At 42.6% G+C, this 12,950-nt stretch overlaps 1 protein-coding gene across 5 annotated transcripts in view; it reads right to left on the bottom strand.

The window, feature by feature from the left end:
- The window catches only part of LOC139251742 (uncharacterized), a 42,438-nt gene extending 29,883 nt beyond the window's left edge, over nt 1–12,555 (bottom strand). For 4 of the 5 annotated variants that reach the window (XM_070873288.1, XM_070873291.1, XM_070873290.1 and 1 more), the window contains exons 1-2: nt 12,376–12,555; nt 10,131–10,242 (exon numbers count right to left, since the gene is read on the bottom strand). In XM_070873288.1, coding sequence (XP_070729389.1) covers nt 10,131–10,242; nt 12,376–12,490 — 227 coding nt within the window. In that variant the 5' untranslated portion in view covers nt 12,491–12,555. Of the gene's footprint in view, nt 1–10,130; nt 10,243–11,926; nt 12,123–12,375 lie in introns of those variants that run through there. The other variant, XM_070873289.1, reaches the window with a different exon arrangement.
- Nucleotides 12,556–12,950: the final 395 nt, after the last annotated feature.

The following is a 12,950-nucleotide window of genomic DNA, read 5'->3' as shown; positions in this document are numbered from 1 at the left end:
GAATTTAGAAGCATGAGAGGGGCTTTCATAGAAACATATAAAATTCTGACGGGATTGGACATGTTAGATGCAGGAAGAATGTCCCCGATGTTGGGGAAGTCCAGAACCAGGGGTCACGGTCTAAGGATAAGGGGTAAGCCATTTAGGGCCGAGATGAGGAGAAACTACTTCACTTGGAGAATTGTGAACCTGTGGAATTCTTTACCACAGAAAGTTGTTGAGGCCAGTTCGTTAGATATATTCAAAAGGGAGTTAGATGTGACCCTTACGGCTAAAGGGATCAAGGGGTATGGGAAGAAAGCAGGAATGGGGTACTGAAGTTGCATGATCAGCCATAATCATATTGAATGGTGGTGCAGGCTCGAAGGGCCGAATGGCCTACTCCTGCACCTATTTTCTATGTTTTTATCTTTCTATGATTCTTTAAATTAAAAACATTTAATACTGAAATAAATGGGTTGAATACGAGGAACAACTAAAAAAACCCGAATGCTGCTATTAGATCAGCAAAATGTCGAATGGAAAATGGATTGCAGACAACTGTGGCAGTAATGGGAAGAGCTTTTCTAGTTATGTGAAGAGTCAGAGACTAACAAAGAGTGTATTGGGCCACTGAAAGATGTTCAAGGACAGATTAAAAAGGGCTCATGAGCAGTGGTGGAAATATTAAATGAGTACTTTGCTTCAGTTTTCATCCTTCAAGATGGTGCTTGGATATTAGAATTGAAAAATACTGGTTTTGTTAGTAACATTATATTGAAGAACATATTGTTTTAGAAATTATTAAGAGCTTGAAAATAGCAGCCATGCAGGATTCTATCCGCCTGAGGGTCCTCCGGGAAATGGAACAAGTGCTATGCGAATCCTTGAATTGTATTTTTAATAGCTTCCTGCATTCTGGAATGGTTCCACCAGATTGGAAGGAGGCTAATGAAGTTGCATTTAAAAAAAATAAAGGTGACAAGGCAGAGCCGGGTAGCTATAGGCCCCTCAGTTTAGCATCAGTAATAACTAAAATACTTGAAGGAATCATAAGGAATGTATGGAAGGATATACTTGCATTGGAGGCAGCTCAGAGAAGGTGCACTAGGTTGATTCCAGAGAGAAGGAGGTCGACTTATGAAGTACAGATGAGTAGGTTGGGTCTATACTCAATGGAGATTAGAAGAATGAGAGGTGATCTTATTGAAGCATTAGATACTGAGGGGGCTTGACAAGGTCGATGCGGAGAGGACGTTTCCACTCGTGGGGCAATCCAGAACTAGGGAGCATAGTTTAAGAATAATGGGTCGCTAATTTAAAACTGAGATGAGAAGGAATTTGTTCTCTCAGAGGGTTGATAATCTGTGGAATTCTCTGCCCCAGAGAGCTGCGGAGGAACGGTTATTGACCATATTTATGTTGGAGATAGACAGATTTGTGATTGCAAAGAGAGTGAAGGATTATGGTGAGAAAGCAGGGAAGTAGAGTTCAGCCCAAGACCAGATCAGCCATGATCTTATTAAATGATGGAGCAGGCTCAAGGGGCCAAATGGCCTACTCCTGCTCCAAATTCTTATGTTAAAACACCATCACCTCATATTTGTACCTGCAGCTCACCAACCTTATTTACCACACTTTGTGCGTTTACACACATGCATTGTAAACCTGCCTTAGACCTTCTTTTATTCTCTCTTAGTCTGACCCCCACCTAATACCTTACTATTTCTTAGCCTAGTGCTATCTGACCCTCCCAATCCTTTGTGCACCTCGTTTCTCCTTTCTAATGCTACATTCTGGTCCCCTGCCCTTGCCAAATTAGTTGCAACCTTACTCAACAGTATTAGCAACCCCCCCCCCCCCCCCACCTTCCAAGCGAGGATATTGGTCCCAGTTCTGTTGAAGTGCAACCTGTTGGGCCTGTACAGGTCCCACCTCCACCAGAACCGGTCCTAACGGCCAGGGAATTAACGTCCTCTCTCCTGCACCATCTCTCCAGCCACGCATTCAGCTGCTCTCCAGGTACTAGCTTGTGGCACCAGAAGTAATTCGGAGATTACTATCTTTGAGGTGCTGCTTTTTTCATCTCGTTCCTCGCACCCTCAAATCTGCCCGCAGGACCTCATCCCTCTTTCAACCTATTTCGTTGATACTAATATAGAGTACGACTTCTGTCTGCTCCCCCTCCCCCTCAGAATGCTCTGCAGCCGTTCTGGGACTCCTTGACATTGGTAGCAGAGAGCCAATACACCATCGTGGAATTACTTATGCGGCTGATGAAAAGCTTGTCTGTTCCCGTAATTATAGAATCTCCTATCACTTTTGCGTTCCCGATCTTCCTACACCCCTTTTTACAGCTGAGCCACCTGTGGTGCCATGGACTTGGTTCTGGCTGTACTCCTCAGAGGAACCATGCCCTAATCCGTATGTAGTACAGAAGACCAGTAGCCTATAAACACGCTTCACCAGGAAGGCAAATGGAATGTCAGGAAGGCAAATGGACTGCTGATCTTTATTGCAAGGTGGATAGAGTATAAAAGCAGAGAAATACTGCTACAATTGTATAGGATATTGGTGAGACCACATCTGGAGTACGGCATACAATTTCGTTCTCCATATTTAAGGAAAAATATACCTGCATTGGAGGCTCTTCAGAGAAGGTTAACTAGGTTGATTCCGGAGATGAGGGGGTTCACTCATGAGGATAGGTTGTGTAGGTTGGGCCTATACACATTGGAGTTCAGAAGACTGAGCGGTGATCTTAGTAAAACTTACAAGATAATGACGGGGCTCACCAAGGTGGATGCAGAGAGGATATTTCCACTCATAGGCGAAACTAGAACTAGGGGACATAGAATAAGGGACCGCCCATTTAAAACTGAGATGAGGAGATAGTTTTTCTCTCAGAGGGTTGTAAATCTATGGGATGCTCTGCCCCAGAGAGATGTGGAGGCTGGGTCATTGAATATATTTAAGGTGGAGATAGACAGATTTTTAAGCGATAAGGGAGTAAAGGGTTGTGGGGAGCGGGAAGGGAAGTGGAGCTGCGTCCATGATCGGATCAGCCATGATCTTATTGAATGGCGGAGCATGCTCGAGGGGCCAAATGGCCTACTCCTGCTCCTATTTCTTATATTCGTATCTGACTTCGTCTATACCTGTGCCAAAATATGTCAAAATTATTTCAGATATTCCGCTCAAAGAAGACTTTAAGTAAAAATAACAAGTTGCATTCACATAGTTCCTTCAACGTAACAAAACGTCCCAAGGTACCTCACAAGAGCATTATCAATCAAAGTTTGACATCAAGCCACAGATGGAGATACCAGGACAGATGACCAAAAGCTTGGTCAAAGAGGTAGGTGTTAAGGAGCATCTTAAATGAGGAAAGAGAAGTAGCGAGGTGGCGAGGCTTAGAGAGGGAATTCCTGAGCTTCGTGCCAAGGTAGCTAAAGGAACGACCACCAATGTTGGAGTAGGATGGCAATATTGGAGGCACACAAAGTTGGCGAAGGTTTGGAGAGATGGAGGAGGTTATATAGTTGGGGGGCGGGGGGGGGGGGCACGTAGTTATTTGAAAACAAAAATGAGAATTTTAAAACTGAGGCATTGCTGGACCAGGAGCCAATGTAGTCAGTGAGCACATGCGTGCTGGGTGAACGGGACTTGGTTGTCGTCAAGATATTGGCAGCGGAGTTTTGGATGAGCACATATTTAAGGAGGGTGGAAGATGCCCTTTGATAATGTACCACCTAAGAGATATATAGACAGGAAAATGCCACTTAAGGGAACTGTGACCCGGTGCAAAGATGTAGTATGGGAAACCAAAATCGAAATGCATGATGACTGCAGTTCCACAGAACTGTGTGCTTGGACTGCTCTTATTGACCACAGATATCATTCAACGTAGAAACACTTTAAACTTTGGAAATAAATTCGGGGGAAGGATACATATCTTAAATAAACATATTAAATGGAACAGAGAAGCAGACATTTTCTGATGTGTAGATGCAGAGGTCATTAGAGGTGACAGTGCAAAAGGTTATGCATGAACAATTAGATAGAATTATTGCTTTGTGTCTTGATGGATACATCCAGAAATGTCCTTTGGCTTTTACCACTCGGCTGCAATAAATTTCTGGCGATAGAGTAAAAAATCGAGGTGGTAATGTGAAATTGCTTAAATACGTGAATTATGCTGCAGTTGGATTTTTGAGTTCAGATTTTTGAAGGAAGAATGAAAAATAAATGGACACGGTTCATCTTAGATCTGCTATAATGTTTCAGGGATGAGGTGTTACCGTTTTCAAGGTATACTTGATAGGGCAATGCAGTTCCCACTGGAGCTGAGAAGACTGAGGGATGACCTGATAGAGGTCTTGAAGACTACAAATTGCAGTGGTAAGAAAAATGGTGAGACATTGTTTTCAATAGTCAGTGAAATGGTAATGAGCGGAATCAACGTGAAGCCAATTACAAAAATAATAAACTGGCTATATTGAATATCATCTTTATGCAGAGCTTGGTAAGAATATGACAAAATGACACTATGTTATAAACCTCTATTCATGCGAATGTTAGAGATAGAAACAGAGAAACATAGAAAGTAGGTGCAGGAGTAGGCAATACGGCCCTTCGAGCCTGCACCACCATTCAATGTGATCATGGCTGATCATGCAACTTCAGTACCCCATTCCTGCTTTCTCTCCATACCACTTGATCTCTTTAGCCGTAAGGGTCACATCTAACTCCCTTTTGAATATAGCTAATGAACTGGCGTCAACAACTTCTGTGGTAGAGAATTCCACAGGTTCACAATTCTCTGAGTGAAGAAGTTTCTTCTCATCTCGGTCCTAAATGGCTTACCCCTTATCCTTAGACCGTGACCCCTGGTTCTGGACTTTCCCAACATCGGGAACATTCTTCCTGCATCTAACCTGTCCAATCCCGTCAGAATTTTATATGTTTCTATGAGATCCCCTCCCATTCTTCTAAATTACAGTGAATATAGGCCCAGTCGATCCAGTCTTTCTTTATATGTCAGTTCGGCCATCACGGGAATCAGTCTGATGAACCTTAGCTGCACTCTGTCAATAACAAGAATGTCCTTCCTCATAGTAGCAGACCAAAACTGCACACAATACTCAAGGTGTAGTCTCACCAAGACCCTGTATCATTGCAGTAAGATCTCCCTGCTCCTATACTCAAATCCCCTCGCTATGAAGGCCAGCATGTCGTTTGCCTTCTTTACTGCCTGCTGTACCTGCACGCCGACCTTCAATGACTGATGTACCATGACACCCAGATCTCGATGTATCTCCCCTTTTACTAATCTGTCACCATTCAGATAATAACCTGTCTTCCTGTTTTTGCCACCAAAGTGGATAACCTCACACTTATCCATATTATACTTCATTTGCCATGCATATGTCCATTCACCTAACCTGTCCCCCTGAAGCCTCCTAGAATCCTCCTCACAGCTCACACAGCCACCCAGCTTAGTGTCAACTGCAATCTTGGAGATATTACATTCAATTCCTTCGTCTAAATCATTAATGTATATTGTGAATAGCTGAGGTCCCAGCACTGAACCCTGCGGCACCCCAATAGTCATTAACTTGCCATTCTGAAAAGGACCCGTTTATTCCCACTCTTTGCTTCCTATTTGCCAGCCAGTTCTCTATCCACATCAATACATTACCCCCAATACCATGTCCTTTAATTTTGCACACTAATCTCTTGTGTGGGACCTTGTCAAAAGCCTTTTGAAAGTCTAAATACACCACATCCACTGATTCTCCCCACTGTCCATTCTACTAGTTACATCCTCAAAAAATTCTAGAAGATTTGTCAAGCATGATTTCCGTTGCATAAATCCATGTTGACTTGGACCGATCCTGTCACTGCTTTCCAACTGCTCTGCTTTTTCATCTTTAATAATTGATTCCAATATTTTCCCCACTACCGATGTCAGGCTAACCAGTCTATAATTCCTTTTTTTCTCCGTCCCATCTTTTTTAAATAGTGGGATGGAGAAAACCATCCAATCCATAGGAACTGAACCAGAGTCTAAAGAATGTTGGAAAATGACTACCGATGCATTCACTATTTCTAGGGCCACTTCCTTAAATACTCTAGGATTCAGACTATCAGGCTCTGGGGATTTATCGGCCATCAGTTCCTTTAATTTCCCTAACACCATTTCCTGACTAATAAGGATTTCCCTCAGTTCCCCCTTCTCGCTAGACCCTCCGTCCCCGTAGTATTTTCGGGAGGTTATTCGTGTCATCCTTAGTGAAGACAGAACCAAAGTATTTGTTCAATTGGTCTGCCATTTCCTTGTTCCCCATTATGAATTCCCCTGATTCTGCCTGCAAGGGACCTACATTACTGTTCACTAATCTTTTTCTCTTCGCATATCTGTAGAAGCTTTTGCTGTCAGTTTTTATGTTCGCTGCAAGCTTACTCTCATACTCTCTTTCCCCCCTCCTAATTAAACTCTTAGTCTTCCTCGCTGAATTGCAAATTTTTCGCACTCCTCAGGTTTGCTGCTTTTCCTGGCCAATGTATATGCCTCATTCTTGGATTTAACACTTTCCCTAATTTCCCTTGTTAGCCACGGTTGAGCCACGTTCCCTTTTTTATTCCTTTCCCACACAGGATGTACAATTGTTGTAGTTCATCCATGTGATATTTAAATCTCTGCCATTGCCTATCCACCGTCAACCCTTTAAGTATCATTCGCCAGTCTATCCTAGCCAATTCACGTCTCATACCATCGAAGTTTCCTTTCTTTAAATTCAGGATCCTAGTCTTTGAATTATCTGTGTTACTCTCCATCTTAATTAAGAATATTATCGTCAGTCTTCCCCAAGGGCCAAGAGTAAGCACGACCAGATTGCTAATTAATCCCCTCTCGTTACACAAGACCCAGTCTAGGATGGCCTGTTCTCTAGTTGGTTGCTCGACATATTGGTCTAGAAAACCATCCCTTACACACTCCAGGGAATCCTCCTCCATAGTATTGCTACCAGTTTGGTTCACCCAATCAATGTGCAGATTAAAGTCACCCATGATAACTGCTGTACCCTTATTACACGCATCCCTAATTTCCTGTTTGATGCCATCCCCAACCCCCCTGCTATGGTTTGGTGGTCTGTACACAAATCCCACTCATGTTTTCTGCTCTTTGGTGTTTCGCAGTTCTACCGATATAGATTCCAAATCAACCACACTAATGTCCTTCCTTACATTGCATTAATCTCCTCTTTAACCATTAAAGCTACTCCACCTCCTTTTCCTTCCTGTCTGTCCTTCCTGAATATTGAATACACCTGGATGTTGAGTTCCCAGCCTTGGTTTCCTTGGAGCCATGTCTCCGCAATCCCAATTACATCATATCTGTTAAAAGCTATCTGCTGCGCAGTCAATTCATCCACCTTATTACGCATACTCCTTGCATTGAGAGTCAGAGTATTCAGGCTTGCTTTTTTAACACTTTTTGTCCTTTTAGAATGATGTTGTAATGTGGCCCTTTTTGATTTTTGCCCTTGATTTCTCTGCCCTCCACTCTTGCTTTCATCCTTCCTACATTTTGCTTCTGCCCCCTTTTTACTTCCCTCTGCCTCCCTGCATAGATTCCCATCCCCCTGCCTTTTTAGTTTAAACCCTCCCCAACATTACCAAATGAAATTAGTTAGTCCCGTGAAAAGCAGGACTATTAATTCCTGTGGCTACCCGTCAGGAAAATAGAATTAGACTTTCTGGGATATAAAAAATATGGAGGGAATAGTAATCTAGTTGATTTTTTTCAGATGGTCGCCAGCCTGGTAGAGAAAAGAGTGCCTATGGATGTTGTTTATATGTATTTCTAAAAGGCATTTGATAAGGTTATGTACAAGAAATAATAGCAAAAATGAAAGTGTGTGGAACTGGAGAAAACGTGGTGATATGGGTTGGAAATTGATTGGAGACTAGGAGACAGAGAGTAGGGATCAATTATAAATTGTCTGATTGGTGCGATGTGAAACGGGCTGTCATTTATTCTGGTTCCTCAGCTTCTCGCTATAGTTTTCAATTATTTGATAAAAAAATAGAAATTTGCATATTCTAAATTTGTACTTAGTTGGGAGTCACAGTGATTATTGCAGATTTCAGCAGGAATTTCCAATGTATGGAAAACAGTTTAAGTGATTGGAAAAGCAGTGGCAAATGGATCTCAAACAGAGAAGTTTGAGGACATCCATGCAGGATCCAAAAAAGATCATTTCGAATATTTTCCATATCATGAGAAACTGGGAACTGTAGAAATATTTCAGTGTCCATGCACACACATCATTAAATGTAGCAGACAGGTACACAATCAAAGCATTATTGGAATGTTGGCCTTTATGTCACGGGAGCTAGACAATCCAGTGTAGTATTCAGCAAGCAGCGGATTGGAACTGGGTACCAGATTTTTACATTTTAAACTCTCCTCTGCACTGTTCTTGCTGGGAGAGAGTGGTTAAATTCCCAATTCTTGTTTCCTCTCTGTCAACGAATGTTATACCTGTCATGCCATAGTTTTTCATACGATATTCCTGATTTTTTTTTCCATAACAAGCTTCTTTTGAGACGATTTGTCAAATATTTTGGTAAAATTCATATATATTTTTATTTACATCTATTATTCAAATTGATCAGTGCTTTTATTATTCCAATTGGTCGCTGTTTCAAAAAATTCTACTACCTTTGTCAAACATGACAAAGGAGAATCAGTTGATGTGGTATATTTGGACTTTCAGAAGGCTTTCGACAAGGTCCCACACAAGAGATTAATGTGCAAAGTTAAAGCACAGAGAATTGGGGGTAGTGTGCTGACGTGGATTGAGAACTGGTTGTCAGACAGGAAGCAAAGAGTAGGAGTAAATGGGTACTTTTCAGAATGGCAGGCAGTGACTAGTGGGGTACCGCAAGGTTCTGTGCTGGGGCCCCAGCTGTTTACATTGTACATTAATGATTTAGATGATGGGATTAAATGTAGTATCTCCAAATTTGCGGATGACACTAAGTTGGGTGGCAGTGTGAGCTGCGAGGAGGATGCTATGAGGCTGCAGAGTGACTTGGATAGGTTAGGTGAGTGGGCAAATGCATGGCAGATGAAGTATAATGTGGATAAATGTGAGGTTATCCACTTTGGTGGTAAAAACAGAGAGACAGACTATTATCTGAATGGTGACAGATTAGGAAAAGGGAAGGTGCAACGAGACCTGGGTGTCATGGTACATCAGTCATTGAAGGTTGGCATGCAGGTACAGCAGGCGGTTAAGAAAGCAAATGGCATGTTGGCCTTCATAGCGAGGGGATTTGAGTACAGGGGCAGGGAGGTGTTGCTACAGTTGTACAGGGCCTTGGTGAGGCCACACCTGGAGTATTGTGTACAGTTTTGATCTCCTAACTTGAGGAAGGACATTCTTGCTATTGAGGGAGTGCAGCGAAGATTCACCAGACTGATTCCCGGGATGGTGGGACTGACCTATCAAGAAAGACTGGATCAACTGGGCTTGTATTCACTGGAGTTCAGAAGAATGAGAGGGGACCTCATAGAAACGTTTAAAATTCTGACGGGTTTAGACAGGTTAGATGCAGGAAGAATGTTCCCAATGTTGGGGAAGTCCAGAACCAGGGGTCACAGTCTAAGGATAAGGGGTAAGCCATTTAGGACCGAGATGAGGAGAAACTTCTTCACCCAGAGAGTGGTGAACTTGTGGAATTCTCTACCACAGAAAGTAGTTGAGGCCAATTCACTAAATATATTCAAAAGGGAGTTAGATGAAGTCCTTACTACTCGGGGATCAAGGGGTATGGCGAGAAAGCAGGAAGGGGGTACTGAAGTTTCATGTTCAGCCATGAACTCATTGAATGGCGGTGCAGGCTAGAAGGGCTGAATGGCCTGCTCCTGCACCTATTTTCTATGTTTCTATGTCTATGTTTCCGTGACTTATATTTCAGAAATCCGTGCTGGTTGTCTTTGATTAACTCCTATCTGTTTTGGTCTACACATAACTCCAGTCTCACACCTACCCTTCAAGACAACTAGTCTGGGAATAAATGCATCATTGCTAGTGTCGCCAACGTCCCGAGTGTAAAACAGAAAATGGCAAGCTCACCAGTTGATAAAGGAGCTCTTGCCAGCCGAATGGTTTCCCATCAGCATCACCGTGATCTTCTTCCTTGGAGCCAAGAGGCAGAGTCCCAGCTGGTTGGCAATGGCTACCAGTCCTGTCAACAGCAGAAAGGTCACTCGTGATCTCATTCCAAACAGTAACATTGTGGGTTGGGTCTACGTTAAAGTGACAGAGAGGCGGAATTTTAACCCAGGGCGATGGTGTAAAAGGGGACATATCCAATAAGTCTTCCATTTTATACCACGCCCGATTTTCTGTCTCATTGAACTCAATGGAAGGCCAATTCGATGTTCCCCATTTTACAGAAGCTAAAGTACCCCCAGATAATGATAGTGGGACGGGGAAGGTAGCGATATTAAATTAGCCTGCTTAACATACATGAGACCTTGATTGTGAGAAAAATCAAAGAGGGATCAACTTTAACTTTGGGCGATGGAGTAAAACGGACGCTGTAAATTGGACGCCCATTATTATCCCTGGCCTAATTTCCCTTTCACTGACTTCCATAAAAGGAGAATCTGACATGGTGTATAATGCGCATCTAGTTTTATATCACCATGGTACAGCATCGCATCAAATTACAATTACTCCCAGATAGGGAGAGGTAAAGTGGGTGGGGAATCAATTCACCCTGGGCAGTAGCACAAAATATGCGACAGTGAATCACCAGCCCACTTTGCAGTCCGTCCGATTTTCCTTTCGAATGAAGTCAATTTTGAAATAAACTGGTTGAAGTCAGCCAACGAAACGATAGATGGACTGGTCCATAGTTATCTGGTTTGCCTCTCAATCACTTCTTGCACAAAGGATAACATTCAGGCCCCCACTTCCGTAAATTTAATTCTCATTCCCCCACTCAGTAAATCTCAATCCCATTCACTCACTCAGTAAAGATCACTCCCATTCTCGCATTCTTCAAATATCATTCGCATTCCACCACTCAAAAAAATCTCACTCCCATTTCCTCACTCTATAACTATCACCCCCATTCCCTCACTCTGCAAATCGCAATCCCATTGCCGCAGTCTGGAAATCTCATTCCCATTCCCTCATTCTATCACTGGCATTGATATTCTCTCACTCTGCGAGTCTCACTCTCATTCACATTCTCTCACACTCTAAATCGCACTCCAATTCCCGCCATCTTCAAATAGTACACCCATCCCGTCACTGTATAAATCTCAGTCCCATTCCCCTATTCTGAAAATATCAGCCCTTCGTTCAGAAATTCTCACCTCCATTCCCTCAATCAGGAAATATTTTCCCCAATCCCTCACTCCATAAATCTCACTCCCGTTCCCTCACTCATTAAACCTCACTTCCATTCCCTCGATCTGTAAACCTCTTTCCCATTCCCTCAATCTCTAAACATCACTCTTATCCCCTTACTCTGTAAATCTCACTCTCATTTCCTCACTCATTAAACCTCACTCCCATTCCCTCAATCTGTAAACCTCACTCCCATTCCTTTAATCTGTAAATTTCATTCCAATTCCCTCACTCTATAAATCTCACTCCCATTCCCTCACTCTTTAAACTTCACTCCCATTCCCTCAATCTGTAAACCTCACTCCCATTCCCTCAATCTGTAAATCTCACTCTCATTTCCTCACTCATTTAGCCTCACTCCCATTCCCTCAATCTGTAAACCTATTCCCATTCCCTCAATTTGTACACCTCACTCCCATTCCCTCACTCTGCAAATCACATTCCAATTCCTTCACTGTTAAAATCATTCAAATTTCCTCACTCTGTAAATCGTACGAATATGTCCTTACTCTGTAAATCTCACTCCGCTCCTTCTTCTTTCTGCTGCTCTGCTGCGCCCAGACCAGATGGATCCAATGTAATTTAAGTAACGTGAATTCTTAAAACTGGAGTAAACCATAGAGCTTGCGTTTCAAATATATGTATAACATACATATATCTATAATGCTTCATATAAATATATATGAAGCATTATAGATATATGTACAATTTTTGAAATAATTTTTTTCCCCAGAGACAGCTGTGAGAGCGACTTCTGTCAAGGTCCTGCTGAACGCAACTTCAGCAGTTGAATTGGTGCCAACTCAGGCTGAGTGAAACCCGAGAGCGAGTGACTCAGCAACACCGAAATAAAGCTGTCAGTTGCTAACTTTCATATACGCGGGGACCGTGTGCAGTAAATATGAGTTGAAAATATATCTCAATGCTGTCCCTAAAATGCTTGCCGTCAATGTCTTACCGTGCTTTGTGTCCGTGTACAGCAAGTGACATTCCCTGAGGATCTTCTCATTAATGGAGAGGCTCACACTCTCAAAGGGATTCGAAGAGGATCGCAGCCTCAGGCTTCCTGACATTGTCTGTGCTGGGAGCTCCGCAGACTCCTTCAACCTGACCTGGGACAAGCAGGCTCATAGCTGACAAGACCATAATGCTGACACGTTATGTAACGCAGGAGGAATGTTAAGTCTATGTGTGAGTGACAGACCATATGTGCGAACCTGCTCACATCATCAGTTCAATCACTTTGGGCCCTGGTCCAACAGGACCTTTAAATCGCTGCCCACCCCAAACCAGCATTGAGTTGGGGTCAACACCCTTGGTGCTCTGTTTAATTGAAGTAATTAAAACGGAATCTGTTGTTAAGGTCTCAATGTTCTGTTTAATGTTAGTTTTAATCAAACATTTATTACTCTGCCATGGCCATACCTAACTCAGTAACTAATTACATTTGAAGATATGTTTAATCTCTCAGTGTCTAATCAAATAGCTAAACTATAATTCATGAACAACCCTTCCATGTACACCTTTTTATTC

The sequence above is a fragment of the Pristiophorus japonicus genome, unplaced genomic scaffold (assembly GCF_044704955.1).
Source record: "Pristiophorus japonicus isolate sPriJap1 unplaced genomic scaffold, sPriJap1.hap1 HAP1_SCAFFOLD_438, whole genome shotgun sequence".
Taxonomy (NCBI): Eukaryota; Metazoa; Chordata; class Chondrichthyes; family Pristiophoridae; genus Pristiophorus; species Pristiophorus japonicus.
The sequence above is the reverse complement of the archived record's forward strand: the minus strand, read 5'-3'. Positions and strand labels throughout refer to the sequence as shown.